The 18,214-nt window shown below is 36.5% G+C and overlaps 1 protein-coding gene across 5 annotated transcripts in view; it reads right to left on the bottom strand.

Annotated features, from left to right (window-relative positions):
- The window catches only part of TMCC1 (transmembrane and coiled-coil domain family 1), a 221,740-nt gene that overhangs the window by 113,548 nt on the left and 89,978 nt on the right, over positions 1-18,214 (bottom strand). The window contains exon 1 of one of the 5 annotated variants that reach the window (XM_057704391.1): positions 5,127-5,528. The exons of the other annotated variants lie outside the window; for them this stretch is intronic. Coding sequence (XP_057560374.1) covers positions 5,127-5,165 — 39 coding nt within the window. The 5' untranslated portion in view covers positions 5,166-5,528. Of the gene's footprint in view, positions 1-5,126; positions 5,529-18,214 lie in introns of those variants that run through there. 5 annotated transcript variants of the gene reach the window in all.

The raw sequence follows: 18,214 nt of genomic DNA, 5'->3' as shown, positions 1-18,214 counted from the left end.
TATTAAAAGCAACAAGGGAAAAACAACAAATAATACACAAGGGAATTCCCATAAGGGTAACAGCTGATTTCTCAGCAGAAACCCTGCAAGCCAGAAGGGAGTGGCAAGATATATTTCAAGTGATGAAAGGGAAGAACCTACAACCAATAATACTCTACCCAGCAAGGATCTCATTCAGATTCAATGGAGAAATCCAAAGCTTTACAGACAAGCAACAGCTAAGAGAATTCAGCACCACCAAACCAGTCCTACAACAAATGCTGAAGGAACTTCTCTAAGTGGGAAACATAAGAGAAGAAAAGGACCTACAAAAACAACAACAAACCAATTAAGAAAATGGTAATAGGAACATACATATCGATAATTACCTTGAATGTAAATGGACTAAATGCACAAACCAAAAGACACAGACTGGCTGAATGGATACAAAAACAAGACCCATATATATGCTGTCTACAAGAGACCCACTGCAGACCTAGGGACACACACAGACTGAAAGTGAGAGGATGGAAAAAGATATTCCATGCAAATGGAAATCAAAAGAAAGCTGGAGTAGCAATAGTCACATCAGATAAAATAGACTTTAAAATAAAAAATGTTACAAGAGACAAGAAAGGACATTACATAAAGATCAAGGGATCCATCCAAGAAGAGGAGATAACAATTATAAATATATATGCACCCAATATAGGAGCACCTCAACACATAAGGCAAATGCTAACAACTATGAAAGAGGAAATGCAAGGCAGAAATAGAGACACAGATGTAGAGAACAAACATATGGACACCAAGTGGGGAAAGCAGGGAGGGTTGGGGAGGAATGAATTGGGAGACTGGGATACCAAACTGTACACTCTAAATATATGCTGTTTATTGTCTGTTAATCATATCTCAATAAAAGTTCCTAAGGAAAAAAAAAAAAGAATACATTCATAGAACAATTAAGTCAATCACATATATTATCACAGATCATAAACCCAAAAGAAATCAGGTGGAAAATCAAAGGAAACTATGTTTGAAAATATAATATTTTTTATTAAGAATTCAGATTATGATCAACATTTCTCTAAATCTTAAGTTTCTTAAGCTGGTACCAAACTAACACCAAATAATAGGACACTATCAAATTTAGAAAGGGCAAGAATAACATTTTTAGACAAAAATATTTTCAAGTGCTCTACAAGTCTGAATTAAATTACTTCAATAAGTCAATAGGTGAATTGGGGAGAAAAAGTCCCACAACTCCTATTTCTTGGCCATTAACCTCTTCACAGGCCAACCCAGACTATAATGGTATGATTCTTATATTCTATGTTTTTCACCATATGAAAAATTTTAATATAGCCAAAGAAAGCTCTCCAACTGAGTAGGAAAGAAATGTGGTATGAATGAAAAAGAATCAAGTCATCGCTGATTGGCTGTTATTTTAATTATCTTTGACATAGAAAGTATATTCTGTGTGGCTATACCTGTCCTAAAGAAAATAAGCCTCCCATGAAAATGTGAAAATGTGAACCCCAAACTGAGATAACTATTGAGCATCCATTCCTAGAAAATTAAGTTCAAGCTATTATCTTAGAACAAACTGTATATAGCCTTTATCTTTCATTTTGAAAGATCAGAAAATATATGTTCACATTTTCTTAAATACGCATAAACAAACAGTGCAAGGCTAAATAAGAAACTGGTTACCTATGGAGGCAGGGATACGAAATAGCTGAAAAGACATGGAAGTTCACAGTTATGTAATTTTTTATTTTTGAACTACAGAAATGATTACCACTAAAAAATAAAAGTATGATATTCTTACTGAAACAATCTTAAAACTATTTTCTCAAAGCTTCCTCAGCATTTATCATACCTTTTAAAAAATTGAAGTTTCTGGGGAAAAAAGGAAAAAACGGATTTTCTATTACCCATTTAAAAGACTTGAGGAGGCTGGTGGGGAGGGACAACAGAACCAGAGTGAATTAAAACAAGATTTTGTGAATGTTTAATTCATTGTAGTTCATGCCCCAAACATTATTATAGAAACTCAAGAGTAAATTCTTCTCCTTAATAAAGACATTTTCTAAAAGGCAATATAGTTTATAAAGTTTCATGTAAGTGCATGCAGTTAAGCTTCAGTTACATTTAGTCTGGCTTTATTAAATTAACTATCTTATACAAATTGATGTTTCTCTGGCCAAAGAAAACATTGTGGAAAATACCAAGTTTGACTGATATATCCAAACCCTATCAGACATTAATTTCAGCCCTATGGGAAAGGGCTGTTCCAAAGAAGTTACCTAAGTTATTTACTACACTGTTTTCTATAGGCATAGAGAAATATCACAGACTATGACAGCAGATTGACTAATACACCAGAAATTTAGGGAAGCAGTTGGTGTGGGGAAGTAGAATGGGTTTGGAGTTAGACTTAAGTCTTACCTCTGGCTGATCTTGGGAAAATGAACTTCTCTGAACCTGTTTCTTTAATAACAAAATGAAGCTGATACCACCTAACTTGAAGGATCATTAGGAGAATTAAATGTAATGTCCAAACTGGCAGGTTTCAGACTATTTCGGCTGGCTCATGAAGAAGACTTGGGGAAAGAAGAAAAAGCTTTCCTTAGTGAATATTTTGAAGTCACACGTGAGAAAACTACAAAGGAAGAAAATAATCTAAAATGGCAAGGAAAAGGAACTTTTCTGGGAGTCACGTAACTGGGATCTGGTCAAAGAGAATAACTGAGCATCTCTCTTTTAAAATGAAGATTTTCACTTCAACTCTTTAATTTACTTCCTCCTTTTTACTTAGTTCTGATGTCAATATCCATTAGCCTGGAGGAATCATTTGAATATTCTAGGGGAAATATCCAGTGTAGGTAATCATTTGACTATCAAACTTAAGGATAAAAAGCATCTAAATTAGATACTGGATTTAAATCACTGCAAACATTTATAAATATTTTCTTTTAGAAAATTCCCAACAAAATTTAAAGATGATTTTACATGAGTATTTCTTCTCATCTAGGAAACTGCTTTTTAAAATATGAGATCACTTTAAGACAAGTCTGTGGAAGATTCTTTCTGGCAAAAACACTTTTTCCTGAAGTTGGAACCATGTGAAATTGCCATCACTCAACTGTTTTTGACCTGCAAAAAACCAATTTCACTTTGAGTGTTCAATGTGTGCCAGAAATACCAGGCACTGGGGTATGACAGGGCCTGTTTTCAGGTAACATGGATTTAGCAACTCGCCTCCCCCCCCCCCCCCCCCCCCCGCCAAAAAAAAGAAAAAGAAAAGAATAGAGGCACAGTGCATTCACTGTAGTTAAAAATTTTTTTGACATAATTATTCAGTTTCTTTTCCATATTTAAATGCCATACAAACTGAACAACTAAGAATATTATTTTTTCAATTCACTAGATTTTTTTCAATTAATTACTATGTTAAGGACTCTTGAGAGAAAACAAATTTCCTTAGATTTGGTCCTAACCATCCAGTTTAGGATTCAGAAACCATGTTAAAATGGAGAGAGATGTTAGAAAAAGGAATTAAAAGAGGTTACCTCTTGGAGTGTTTTCACATAATTTGTACCTTTTATTTCTTCATATAATAAAGAAGATGTGCTCCTAATTCCCCTAAAAGTATTTTGTTTTCTATAAATCACAGTCATGCATATAGTACAGAGTAAAAAGAGTATTAAAAGTTCACAAAATAACTGGGAGAGAAATACTGGTAGCAAAATACCTAGAAAGCAGTTATTTTCTAATTAGAAACTTATCACCTAGCTCTCAATTGTTTCAACACTCTTGTGCAGAAATGTCACTGCCCTGACAATCTACACATCTTCCACTTTCTAGCTGTACTATATATCTGAAAATAAGTGATCTAAAGGTTCACGTGAAGGAGAAACAAAAATGACTTTTTATTGTTTAGGAGAAATGTGGAGGCTTCCCAGCTCCCTTACCCCCACTTTCCCCCCACACATAAACCTGGAATGAGGAGAAGGGAAGCAAGGAAAATTTATTCCAATACTCCTAAAAAGTCCTTGTTAGGCTTAGAGATCCAAGAAAAAGATGAAATTTGACATGGGGATGGAGGGAAGAGCTTTGCTCATTTTTGCTTGAATGTACACATCCTACAATGAGGTCACCTCTGAGGAACTAAAGGTTTCCCCTTAAAATAACAAGGTATTTCAGGACTTAACAATTCTGACTAACAACTAAGGAAGTGTAGAATGTCTAATGATTTACTATTTGTTTAAGCTTCTGTCTGCAGAGAATGAACTGTGACACAATTTAGCCACCAACGGCTACATTTTTAAATTAGAGCTTTAAAAAATCAGAATGGTTTTCGAAATAAGTCCAACTCTCAGCACACCTCTTTGCAAACTAGTTTCTGCACTTGCTTAAAGAGAGTTCAATGACTGGGTCAACAGAGGTCCACTGCCAAGGCTGATTCATAAAATTAGCAGCCCCTCTTCTAAGAGGGCTTTGCTTTTTTTGGTTGTTTGATTTTCTTAGATAAAAAGAAGTTTTCCCCCAAAGCTGCACCCATGAAACCTGTTTTTCAAGCACAACTCTATAAAAATTGATTCCTGAGCCTTCTGGTTACTGCTTTTCACACACTCCTTAATGAAGGAGTACACGACTTTCTTAATACACCACTCATGTTAACATTTTCATGCCGGTCATGCTTATTGAACTATATTATGGTAGTTTTCCCCAGTTTAATATTAAATTTTGTATGAAAGGACTGATTCCACAGAACAATAAGGATTTCTCATTTCGGTCAAAAGCTCCTACATGCACTGCTAATTAAACATTTGCTTTTTCCAACTATTCTCTCTTTCAAGCACATCCTCTGGAAACTGTAACTGAGAAGCAGACTACAACTTCCTCCAAATTCACAGATGATAGCTCTAGTTTCAGGGCAACAAAATCTGGGGTTTCCAGTGCAGTCAGCCTTAAACCTTTGTGTCTAAGGAAAGAACAAAAGGCAGCGCTTCCTCCCCCTGCCCCTCCTTAGCACTGGAGGAGGCAGGCTTGACAGAACAGTTCTACAGAAAAAGGAGACCACGCCAAAGCTGGTGAGAGTTTCCCCTAAACACACACACAAAGCTACCCAAGCTACCCACCTTGGATAGCTGCCTCCTGAGGCTAAAGCGCTGAACCATGGTCACCCTGAGTAATCTTCAGACAAAGCAATCCACGAAGGGAAGGGCTTTTTAAAAAATAGCTTCTTGTAAAAGTCGGTGGCAAAACATTTTGAAGACTATCACAGAAGTCCAGAGAATGTGCCTGGGAGTCTTAGCAAACTTGGAAGCCCTTCATTGTTCTACGGGAGATACGGCAAAGCCCACGTAGGAGGGAGAGGGCGGAATCCTGGAGCTGCTACGCCCAGTGCCCGGCTCGGCTAGCACTTCCTGTGAGTCAGCCGAGAGGGGTCCAAGCAGAAGGACCACCCCTTCCCCTTCCACCAAATCATTAGCCGAGGATGCCGTCGTGGTGCCACCTGAGACTTCCGCGGACAGACCTGATGTTCTAGTCTTGTGTGGGAGGAGGACCGGCGCGCTGGGGTCAGAAGGCATCTGCCTCCAGGAGAAACTGGCAACCACGACGATTTCTCTCACCCGACCCTCCCAGTGGAGGGGGTCCAAGGCAAAGCAACACCCCCTACTCAACCTCCACCGCAGGTAATCCGCTGGGTGAAACCGTGTGAAAGAACCCTGCTCCGAGAAGGAAACTCCTCCCCGCCGGCTCGGCAGCAGTCCGCCTTTGTTTAAGTATTGGCCAAGCCTTTCCTCTTACTCACAGGGAGGGGTCTGGCCGGTCTGGGGCAGGAATGTCAGGTGCAGAGACGCACATGTTCGGAGGGTGACTACAACTTCGTTAGGAAGTTAAACAAGTTAAAGCTGTCTCCTAAGATGCTTTCCCTCTCTCATTAGAACAATGTAACTTTAAAAAACATCTACACACAAAAGGAACAGCTCAGACTGAATTAATGCAGGTAAAAAGGTATAAAAAATGGCAATCGTGAGGGCAGTTCCAAAGATAAAAAAAAAAAAAATTCGCTATCATTTACTAGTCTCTTCCTATTTGATTCTGCTTCCAGACAGCCAATGTAAGGATAAAGCTTCATTTTAATGAAACTTTCCACTCTATATGCTCCTCTCCGTATTTTTCATTACTTCTGAAGGAATTTAATAACTGACCAAGGCAGAATTTTTTGGCATGTATTAATTTTTCCCTGCTCCAGTGACTCTCAATTCCCTGTAAGCATGACAACATGTAAGGCTACATACAGCCTTGGTTGAAATCAACCTACTATGTGCAGTTGTTGCGTTGAACATTTCACATCACTGATTTTTTTTTTTGTAAATCAACTATACTTTAATAAAATTTAAAAAATAAAAATAACATCCCTTTATTACTATCTTGATTTCTGTAGGATCTGTAGTGTTGTCCAAAATCTCATTCCTAATATTAGCCATTTGGGTCTTCCCTCCTTTTTCCTTCATCAATCTGGCTAGAGGTTTATCAGTTTTATTGATCTTCCCAAGGAACCAGCTATCTGTTTCTTTGCTTTTCTTTTCTCTCTTTTTTTTAAACTCCAAATTTTATTTATTTTTTTTTTTCCAGGCTTTGGGAAGTTTATTCCATCATTCAATGATTTTACATCCTTTTATACACATTTATGAAATGCATTTTTTTTTACAATAAACTGCATATATTTAAAGTGTACAATTTGGTATCCCAATCTCCCAATTCATTCCCCCCCAACCCTCCCCACTTTCCCCACTTGGTGTCCATATGTTTGTTCTCTACATCTGTGTCTCTATTTCTGCCTTGCAAACCAGTTGATCTGTACCATTTTTCTATAGTCCACATATATGTGTTAATATACGATATTTGTTTTTCTCTTTCTGACTCACTTCACTGTATGACAGTCTTTAGCTCCATCCATGTCTCTACAAATGTCCTAGTTTCATTGCTTTTTTACAGCTGAGTAATATTCCATTGTATATATGTACCACATCTTCTTTATCCATTCATCTGTTGATGGACATTTAGGTTGCTTCCATGTCCTGGCTGTTGTAAATAGTGCTGCAATGAACACTGGAGTGCATGTATCTTTTTGAATGATGGTGTTCTCTGGGTGTATGCCCAGCAGTGGGATCGCTGGGTCATATGGTAGTTCTATTTTTAGTTTTGCAAGGAACCTCCATACTGTTCTCCATAGTGGCTGTATCAATTTACATTCCCAGCAGCAGTGCAAGAGAGTTCCCTTTTCTCCACACCCTCTCCAGCTTTTACTGTTTGTAGATTTTCTGGTGATGCCCATTCTAACCCCTGTGAGGTGATACCTCATTGTAGTTTTGATTTGCATTTCTCTAATAATCAGTGATCACATCACTGATTCCTTAAACAACCCTGTGAAATATGTATCAATACCCAACTCAGATAAGTAAAGCAGGGATCTTCTCTCTAAAATCTCAGTATTATGAATAAACAATATAGTGTTACTAAATTTTTTTCTTCGGGTGAGAAAAATGAAAAATGAATTTGAAATGATAGATCTTTGTGCAATGGTTATTTTCAACTGTCCATATCACATACTACTGTTTCCAATTATTATCAAATATGATGCACAATTTTTAAAAATTCACCTAAAATATGACACCCACATTTCACAGTACCTTAGGAAGAGTAGAAAAGAGGTACCAAATTCAAACAAACAACAGGATGCCAAGGCTCCAAAAAAATTACTCTAACCAAAATGCATATATAAAATTTTTATTCCAAAAACCTTGAATGGAAAAGGACTGCACATATTTAACTAAACTTTTTGTGAAATTCCAAAGCTTAAAAAAACTATTAGATTAACAGCTCTGACTGAAAGTGAAGACTCCTTCATATCTAGGTTCAGAGTATGCAATGTAACCTAATATTTAAACTAACTGATTGAAATTTAATTCCAAGTGGAAAGTAGGTTGACAGAGAACTTGAGTTCTGTGTGTTTTGTTTTTAATGGTGAGAGTACCAGTACCTCCGCTTTTCTCCTACAAAGAAAGTAACCAAGTATTCAGAAAACTTCTCATGGGAATGCAGAATTAATGAAATGCTTGCAGCTTGTAAGATCTTAGTTCCCCAACCAGGGACTGAACTCACATCCTCGGCAGTGAAAGCCCAGAGTCCTAACCACTGGACCAGGAAATTCCCAAGACATAGCGTCTTTAAACATAAACATGAGGTATTTCTGATACAAGCAACTAGAATTCCAGATCTCTGCTGTAGGATACTTTCTAACCCCACCCCCACCAAAAAAAAAAAAAAAAAAAAGAGGAAAAGGAATTAGAAAAAAAATGTCAAAAGTCTATGACTCAGGGACTTCTCTGGTGGTCCAGTGGTAAAGAATCCACCTTCCAATGCAGGGGATGAGAGAGTTTGATCCCTGGTTGGGAAACTAAGATCCCACACGCCCCGGGACAACTAAGCACGTGGGGCAACTAAGCTCGCACACCAAAACTACAGAGCCCACGCGCCCTGGAGCCCTGACACCAAAACTAAAGTGAGAAAAAAAACCGCACACCACACCTAGAGAGAAGGATGCACACCACAACGAAGAGTCTGTGCCACAACAAAAGATTCTGCATGCCTCAACGAAAGATTCCTCCCTGTGCGCCGCAACTGAGATCTGACACAGCAAAAAATAGACAATAAATAAAATAAAATAAAATAAAATAAAATAAAATAAATAGAAATAAAAAAGAAAACTTGTGTTTAAAAAAAAAGTCTACAGGCTCAGGTACACATTAAATACTAATCATTACTGAACACAGTATAAAGCCTCAAAGTAAGTGCCAGATACACATAAGACTTAAAAGGATGGTGTACTCAATTTTTGTTTATTAAAGATAAAACTCTAATTGTTTAAATGCAATAAAATCTGTTAAAAATAACTTGAGGGACTTCCTAGGTGGCACAGTGGTTAAGAATCCATCTGCCAATGCAGGGGACACGGGTTCGAGCCCTGCTCTAGGAAGATCCCACATTCCGCAGAGCAACTAAACCCGTGCATCACAACTATTGAGCCCATGTGCCACAAATACTGAAGCCCACAGGCCTAGAGCCAGTGCTCTGCAACAAGAGAAGCCACAGCAATGAGGAGCCCGCGCACCACAATGAAGATTAGCCCACGCTCGCCACAACCAGACAAAGCCCGTGTGCAGTAATGAAGACCCAACACAGCCAATAAATAAGTAAATAAATAAATTAATTAAATAACCTGAATGCATGATTGCAATTCATTCCTTGATAAAACGACAAAAAAAACCTGAAAAGATCTTCAATAAATTGAGCTGTTAGGGGAAAGATTTAGAATCTCTAAATTTGACCTATTTTGAGGGGCCTGGCAGCTTTTTGGATGAAAATAGTAGACCAAGATCAAAGGTTACAAAATAGTAATAAGAAACGCAGAAATGCATAACGGAGAGAAAAATCAACAGCTCTGCAATCATTCCCTATTACTCCAGGACCAGAATATACAATTCATTTTCAGTAGTCTGTGACTAAGAAATCCACATCTTCTTATACTCTATGTAGAAGCAGATAAGAACTGTTCATAGGGTTCTTAATCCTTTTTGGATGGTGCACTTTTTGTGACTCTGTTAAAACCTATGGACTGAGTCACTGGAATGACAAACAGGAAACTCATGAATGGACATACACAGTGTTTTTGATACAATTCCAAGTGGTTCATGGATTCCCCTAAAGCTTGTTGATAGACCCTGTATTAAGAACACTTGGCAAAGGGAAACCTTGTATGCTGTTTGTGGGAATGTAAATTGGTGCAGCCACTGTGGAAAACAGTATGGAGGCTTCTCAAAAAACTAAAAAAAGTAATAATAATAAATAATAGCTACCATGTTAAAAACAAACAAAAAAACTAGAAAAAGAATTACCAGCAATGTCACTCCTGGGTATGTATCAAAAAAACCCAAAAAAACACTAATTGGAAAAGATACATGCACCCCAATGTTCATAGCAGCATTATCTACAATCACCAAGATATGGAAGTGACCTAAAGTCCATCAACAGATGAATGGATAAAATAGATGTGGCAAATATATATATTTCATTCTTTTTTTACAGCTGAGTAGTAGTATACATGATGGAATACTACTCAGCCGTAAAAAAGAATGAAATCTTGCCATTTGCAGCAACATGGATGGACCCAGCCACTACTATGCTAAGTGAAATAAGTCAGAGAAAGACAAATACTGTATGATATCACATATATTTAGAATCTAAAAACTACAACAAACTAATGAATATAATAAAAAAGAAGCAAACTCACAAATACAGAGAACAAACTAGTGGTTACCAATGCGGGAGGAGGGCAATATAGGGGTAGGAGATTAAGAGGTGCAAACTATTAGGTATAAAATAAGCTATAAGGATGTATTGTAAAACCTGGGTAATATAGCCAATATTTTATAACAACTATAAATGGAGTATAACCTTTAAAAATTGTGAATCACTATATTATACACCTGTAACTTATATAATATTACTGTATATCAACTATACTTCAAAAAAAAAAAGAAACCTTGTCCCTGTCATAACTGAAAAAGAGCTGATCATCATCCATCACTAAGCCATCTTGTTTTCTGCTTTCCCCCATTGGTAACAGTTCTTAGTAAAATTGGGAAACAGAGAGAGAAAAAAGCCTGTTCCTCACATTTTTCTTACTTGAACGTCCTAAGATAATTTACTTCCAAAGCCACAAATGGTCTTTATGAAATGGTCTTTTATTTTAATTTTTCTTCACTATCATTCTAGAAAAAAAAAGAAAAATATTATTTTATTCTCTTTGTTTTATCCATCATATACTATCCCACATTGGGGATAATATTAATACTTACTGAACTGCATGTTTTTCCACACATGTATAAACATATTCATGTTGGACAAAACTGGGACTATAATGTTATTACTGAAAAAAAATCACAAATATCTTGGATGACAACTTATGAAATTTAAATTATTATCCCAATTTAGCTCATTTCTATATTCAAAACACTTGCCCCTCCCTTTACACCAGTTTCAGTCCTAAAATTATCTGTAAACAGATTTTTAAAATAAACTGATACTGGGGACTTCCCTGGCAGTCCAGTGGTCAAGACTTGGCCTTCCAACGCAGGGGGTGCGAGTTTGATCCCTGGTCAAGGAGGAAGATCCCACATGCCTTGTGGCCAAAAAAAACAAAACATAAAACAGACGTAATATTGTAACAAATTCAATGAAGACTTTAAAAATGGTCCTCATCATAAAAAAATCTCAAAAGATAAATAAACTGATATTAAAGTTTTGTATTTACTATTGAACATCATGTACTACAAACTACACTTTTACAGAGAAGGAAACTAAAGGTTCAAAATGATTTTCAAGCTTGCCCCAAATCACAGAGTTGGTATTAGAATTGGGACTAGAACCTCAAATACCCAGATTTCACTACACTGCTTCTCCCATTACATCATGCTTCCTATTTTTAGTAATTTAAAATGCACTATAAAGAACACTACTTAAGGTACTCACATAGTAAACTTTTTCGCAAACTGCATAATTATTCCATTTAAAAAATTTGAACCTTTATACTTTGTTATGAGGGAGTTTCCCTAAAGCCTGACACATCTTAAGTAATATGCTTATAGTTCCTTCCCTTATCTCTCTGGTGTCCAGCCTTGTAACAGAGTCCTATTAAATAAATCTTACTGTTCAAACATTATTGTGGGTTTTAACCAGCTTCCTGTGATAACCCAGTAGAAGTAATTACACAGTGCCAGCTACCAGTCAATCAATAAAACTGACAGGCTTTCATTATGCAACACCATGTCACTGCAAAAAGCCCCCTCTCATTCATGCCAAACAAGCACTTATGATACCAGACAATGACTACAAAATGAAACATTCCCTTTACTTAAGGAGGTTCACAATCCAGTAAGGAAATACAGAAAACTTAAACAACTGTCATAAATGTGGCAAGTGCTATAATACAGGGACAGTGGTGGCACAAAGGAGGAAGAGATGAACTTTCTGTGGGACAAGAAAAGTCTTAAAGTTGGCGTCTTTAAGGTTGGATAGGAATTCTGCAAATGGACAGAAAAGGGAAAGGGTATTCCAGGCAGTAAGAAAAACACAAGTTAAAGACACAAAGGTGCAAATCAAGTGGTAAGTAAAATTTCGTTTTTCCACACTAGCAAGGCAACATGTTGTAAGCCTGAATATTTTTCAGAATATTTTTTCGTTGTGGAATGGGAATGTAGATTATAATAAAATTCATTTATTCCTTCTTTCTAAATTGCACGTTTGTTAATTATTTTGCTATAAACTGCCCAAGTGGGAACAGCCCATCATTAACCAATAATAATGTAATAGGTTCTCTTTACAGAAATTATGGTTGTTTCAATCATTGTCTGCCCTCAAAGCAAGGAGAGAGAAAAATCCATTTTCAAAAAGTTTAGTAAATAACATCTCCAGTTTCAAGACACCCTATGGCAATTCAGATACCATATTTTATCTACCTAAGAACAGATTAAGTAACTGTGAAGTTATTACGAAAGTTCGAGCCACTGTCCATGTGAATAACCCTGAAAGTAGTACAATTTATTAAGTAATAAGATGTTAAAAGACATTCATGATAAAAAATTGTATTCAATTCCATAACTACCTCATTGTGATGGCTGATTTAAAGAGCAGCCAACCATGTCAAGTTAACATTTTTAGTTTGATGAACTGGACATGGCTCTTTTAAATATACTAAATTAAGGTTGCCTCTTTTTATTACATCAGCAATGTTTTAGGATTTGCGTTTATTTCTCCCTCCAAAAACCCATGCACTGAATACATACAAGGGAGAGGGAGAAAGGTAAAGGGAGAAGAGAGGGAGGGAGGAAGAGAGTTTATAACGTGCCTACTAGGTACCAAACAACCAACATGATTACTGTTTGCTATGTTGCAAAGAACACCCAGCAAGATTATGTATTTGAAATATTTAAACACTATAAATCAAGTTCTTAAAACGGTTTACAAGGTGTTTCCTGTGCTGGTTCCTGCTTTCCTTCTCTCAGACATCTCACATTACTTTCAAACTTAACTCCAAATCTCAGCTTAGACTTCTGTTCCTTCAGGAAAACCTTCTCAGCAACCCTCAATGACCCTTCTTTTTTCTACCTTACTAATTGACTCTTCCTTAAGACACTCTAATTTCCCTGTCTCCATCCCCTTCATCAAAACATAAGCTCCTTAGGAACCCTGGCACCTACTAGGCCAAATATTTATTAAATATTTATTGAATGAATGGCTTAAAAATATAAGGCAATGCTTAATGGCTCTATAAAACTTTAAAAGTTTCTAAGACATTCTGGATTTCCTTCTCTCTCCCCTCAACCATCCCCCTTACTCATAAACTCCCTGATTTTTCCACCTATTTCTACCTGTTCTTCTATTCCACTTGGTAAAAATTAATTTTATTAACTATCTGTCACTTATCTCCAACTTATAAATGATTTTTTACAATTTACCATTTTCCAATAAAATGGTTCCTGTAAAAATTCAGAAAATATAGTAAAATATAAAGAAAATTTGTTAATAATATCACCATACAGAAGTAACCACTAACAGTGTTTTGACAAATTTTCATCTGGGCTTTTTCTTTAATTACAGAAATAATTTATAAATGCTTAATTGTTGTAACCACTGTTATCAGTTAATCCTTCCTCTACTATTAATTTATATACTATTTATCTATAAAAGTAAACAGTATTATCTGTAGGCTAGCTTGGTTTGTTTTTTAACCCAACCAATATCATACCATACATATTATTTGAAACTTCTTTTGCTGTGGTGTATATGTTTGCGTCCCCCCCCCCGCAAATTCTTATGTTGAAATCCTAAAACCTAGTCTGACAGTTTTAGGAAGTAGGGCCTTTGAGAGGTGCTACAGCTGCCAGGTGGGACTAGTGAGCTTGTAAAAGAGACCCCACATGCGAGGATACAAAAAGTCTGAGACCCAGAAAAGGGCCCTTACCCAACCATACTGGCACCCAGATCTCAAATGTCTAGACTCTAGAACTTTGAGAAATAAATTGTTTTGTTTTTAAACTTCTCGATCTGTGATACTTGATTATAGCAACGAAACTAAGATATCAATTTTTAAAAATTCAACTTACTTAGAGAATGTTGTCAGTACATATGGATCTCCACTATTTAACTGCTACACAGTATAGACAGAACAGTTCATTTATCCATTTTCTTGATGACCACTAGATTATTTCTACATTTCTGCTAGTACAGACATACTGCCTATACATGCGTGCTTTTGGATGTGTGATTCTTTCTTTCCTCCAGGATAGACACTAAGATAAGATCCTACCTACTGAAGGTCCATCCCAAACTCAATTTTTTGGAAGCCATCCCTGTTCACTTCAATTCACTGTCATTTCTACTCCTGCATAGCTCACAGTGGTAGTTCGTGTACTTTTATATTTGGTAGTGGATCCTATACTGTTATTTAGTTTTTTACGCATTAAGGTTGCCTTTCATCAAATTAAAAATGAGCACCTTGAAGGATTACATCTTATACTTTCTGTATACCAACTGCATAGTACCTTATACACAGCAGATATTCAATTAAATATTTGTCCAATGCCCTGAAAACCTTAAAGGAAAATATGGTCTCATCTCATAGGATTACCTTATTTCTTTATTCCAAAATAAAACATTACATAGGATATCACTGCTTTAAATTTCATCTTCTCTGTTTGTAGACATGAACATCACAAAGGACAAAACACCTTACTCAAGCCCAAAATATTACATCTATGATTCCCTTTTACCTACATATCTTATAAAGAGAAACATTATCTGGCAGAATTTATACTTCAAAAACTGATACTGAGGACTTCCCTGGTGGTCCAGAGGTTAAGAATCTGCCTTGCTCTGCAGGGGACACCAGTTTGATCCCTGGTCAGGGAACTAAGATCCCACATGCCACAGGACAACTAAGCCTGCGTGCCACAACTAGAGAGCCTGAGTGTTGCAATGAAAGATCCCACGTGCCGCCACTAAGACCTAATGCAGCCAATAAATAGATAAATATTTAAAAAAAAATGATACTAGGGAGAGTGATGTCAACAAAATGGCAGACTAAGAAAATACAGGTCCTCCTTCCCCGACAGGGACACTGAGTTAACAACAGACAGACCAGAATACCACTGCGAAAACTCCAAAGAACAGTTAAGAAGCTGTAGCACCTGGGCCATTGTAAACCCAACACAAGATTCCATGAAAGGGGTAGGAAATTTTGTGGTGTTTGGCATACTCATTCATGCCACTTCCCCTACAGAGCATAGTGTGGAGCAACCAGAAAGAAACCCCTCATGCCAGGACTCTTCCCTTGGGAACACAAACAAAACAGACAATACATCCAGCTCTGGCTTGTCTGGGAACTGCCTGAGGGACTGGCTTCTGTCTTGGGTAACTCTGAGCACTGGAAGAATAGGAACCAAAGTTGCAAGACAATGTAAATGAGATGCAAGAAGTCCTTATAGCTGCAGTTCTTCAAGCAAATCCCAGGGGGGAGATAAGATCAGAAAAGACTTGAGAGGTCCTAGAAGGAATGCAGTATGCAAAGGCCAGGATAGGTGACAGTTTTTCGAATGTCCCACAAAAGACTTCAAAGCATATAAAGAAACAAGGAGGTAGAGCCCAATTAAAAGTACAAAATTAAACTCCAGAAACAGATTCTAAACAAACAGATCTACGAGTTGCCTGACAAACAATTTTAAATAACTGTCATAACAGTCACTTCAATACATGGTATTGGAAAAACTGGTCAGTCACATGCAAAAGAAAAAAAAATGGGACCACTAACACAAAAATTAACCCAAAATAGATTAAAGACTTGAATGTAAGACCTGAAACCATAAAACACCTAGAAGAAAACATAAGCTGTAAGTTCCCTGACATCAGTCTTGGCAATGATATTTTTGGATTTGACACCGAAAGCAAAGGCAACAAAAGTAAAAATAAACAAATGAGAATACATCAAACTAATAAGCTTCTGCAAAGCAAAGGAGACCATCAACAAAATGAAAAGACAACCTACTGAAGGGGAGAAAATATTTGCAAGTGATATATCTGAAAAGGGGTTAATATCCACAATATATAAAGAACTCATACAACTCAACAACAAAAAAAATCAACCAGATGAAACAATGGGCAAAGGATGTGAAGTGACATTTCTCCAAAGATGACAAAAGATAGCCAACAAGCATATGAAAAGATGCTCAACATCCCTAATCATCAGGGAAATGCAAATCAAAACCACCATGAGATACTGCCTCATAACTGTCAGGATGGCTACTATCAAAAAAACAAAACTCAGAAAACAAGTGTTTGCAAGGATGTGGAGAAATTGGAACACTTGCATACTGATGTAAAATATAAAATAGTGCAACTTCTGTGGGAAAATGGTATGGCAGTTCCTCAAAAAATTAAAAAACAGAATTACCATATGATCCAGCAATCCCACTTCTGGGTATACAGTAATATATAAGAATTGAAAACAGCGTCTTGAAAAGATATTTGCACACCCATGTTCATAGCTGCACTATTTACAATAGCCAAGAGGTGGAAGCAAAGCAAATATCCAACAGATATATGGATAAACAAAATGCGGTCTATATACACAAGGGCATATTATTCAGTTTTAAAAAGGAAGGAAATCCTGTAACACGCTACAAGATGGATGAACCTTGAGGACATTATGCTAAATGAAATAAGCCACTCAGAAAAAGACAAATACTGTATGATTCCACTTATATGAGGCATCTAGAGTAGTCAAATTCAAAGAGAAAGTAGAATGGTTGTTACCAGTGGCTGAGGGGAGGGTAAGAAAGGAAGAGTTTTTAAATGGGTATAGATTTTCAGATTTGCAAGAGGAAATGGTTTGGAGATCTATTTCACAACAAAGCAAACATACTCAACACTACTGAATTGTACATTTAATAGTAAATTTTGTTATGTGCTTTTTACTACAATTTTTTACAAGTTACACTAATTGTATTTCCATCTTTTTCCAAGTATGCTCCTTGATTCAGCACTTTTGTTTCTTTAAACCTCTCTCCTTTTCTTGCATTTAGGCATGAAGATCAACCAACAGATGTCTTTTTTCCAGAAAAATGGAATATTCTCTAAATAACAGGACATTCTCTCCAGATAGAAATGAAGAGTTTTGACAATGACACATCACTGCAGGGCTTTAAAGACCTATTACAAAAAAAAAGGGGGGGGGGGTGCTTACTGCCAAGAATCCTTATAAAGAAACTGCTACTCCTTTCTGATTTGTTCTTTATAGTATCCTATTAGTCATAATTACACAATGTTGAAAAAGAATTCTTTAAAACATAACTTCTTTAGTCCTCATCTACACTCTGTTTCTCATACATGGCATTTTTTAAAGGACAATAATTACATAAAAAGTAACTACAACACTAAATGAAGTAATTATAACTCTGAGGTTTTGTTCTCTCAAGCGGTACCTCCACGCAATTGTTTACAACGCCCAGAGCAAGCTGAACGTGAACATTACCACAGTCAGAGAGACAAAGGAACAACTCTTCCCTCACAGAATAGAGAAACATCTCTAGCTGTGAAAAATGACAACACTCATGGAAAGACCCAAAGACCACACATGTACAGTCAGCAAACCAAGCAACAAGAGAAGGTTGTTCAGGATTGTTATGTCTTCCTACTGAGAGGACCATTTTAGCATTATGAAATGTCATTCTTTATCTTTAGCAATACTTCCCGCCTTAATGTCTAACCTACCTTTAGCTTTAACCGCTTTCTTTTGGTTAGTGTTTACATGGTCTTTTTTCTATTTTTTTACTTCCATCTTGCTATTTGTTTTAAATTTGTCCCAAGTGTTCTTTATTCCTTTCTTCTTTTCTATTAATCAAGTATTTTTAATACTCCATTTAATCTCTTCTATTAGTTTTTTATGCATTTTTGTGTGTTTTTTTTTAGTGGTAACCCTGTGAATTATAGGGTTACAGTCTACCTTAACCACCTTCCAAACAAACCAATCCTCTCCCCAGTCCTTTTTGCTATTCTTGTTGTGTATTTTATTTCTACAATGTTTTAAACCTCATTGATGGTC

Source organism: Hippopotamus amphibius, chromosome 13 (assembly GCF_030028045.1).
Source record: "Hippopotamus amphibius kiboko isolate mHipAmp2 chromosome 13, mHipAmp2.hap2, whole genome shotgun sequence".
NCBI classification, from domain to species: domain Eukaryota; kingdom Metazoa; phylum Chordata; class Mammalia; order Artiodactyla; family Hippopotamidae; genus Hippopotamus; species Hippopotamus amphibius.
The sequence above is the reverse complement of the archived record's forward strand: the minus strand, read 5'-3'. Positions and strand labels throughout refer to the sequence as shown.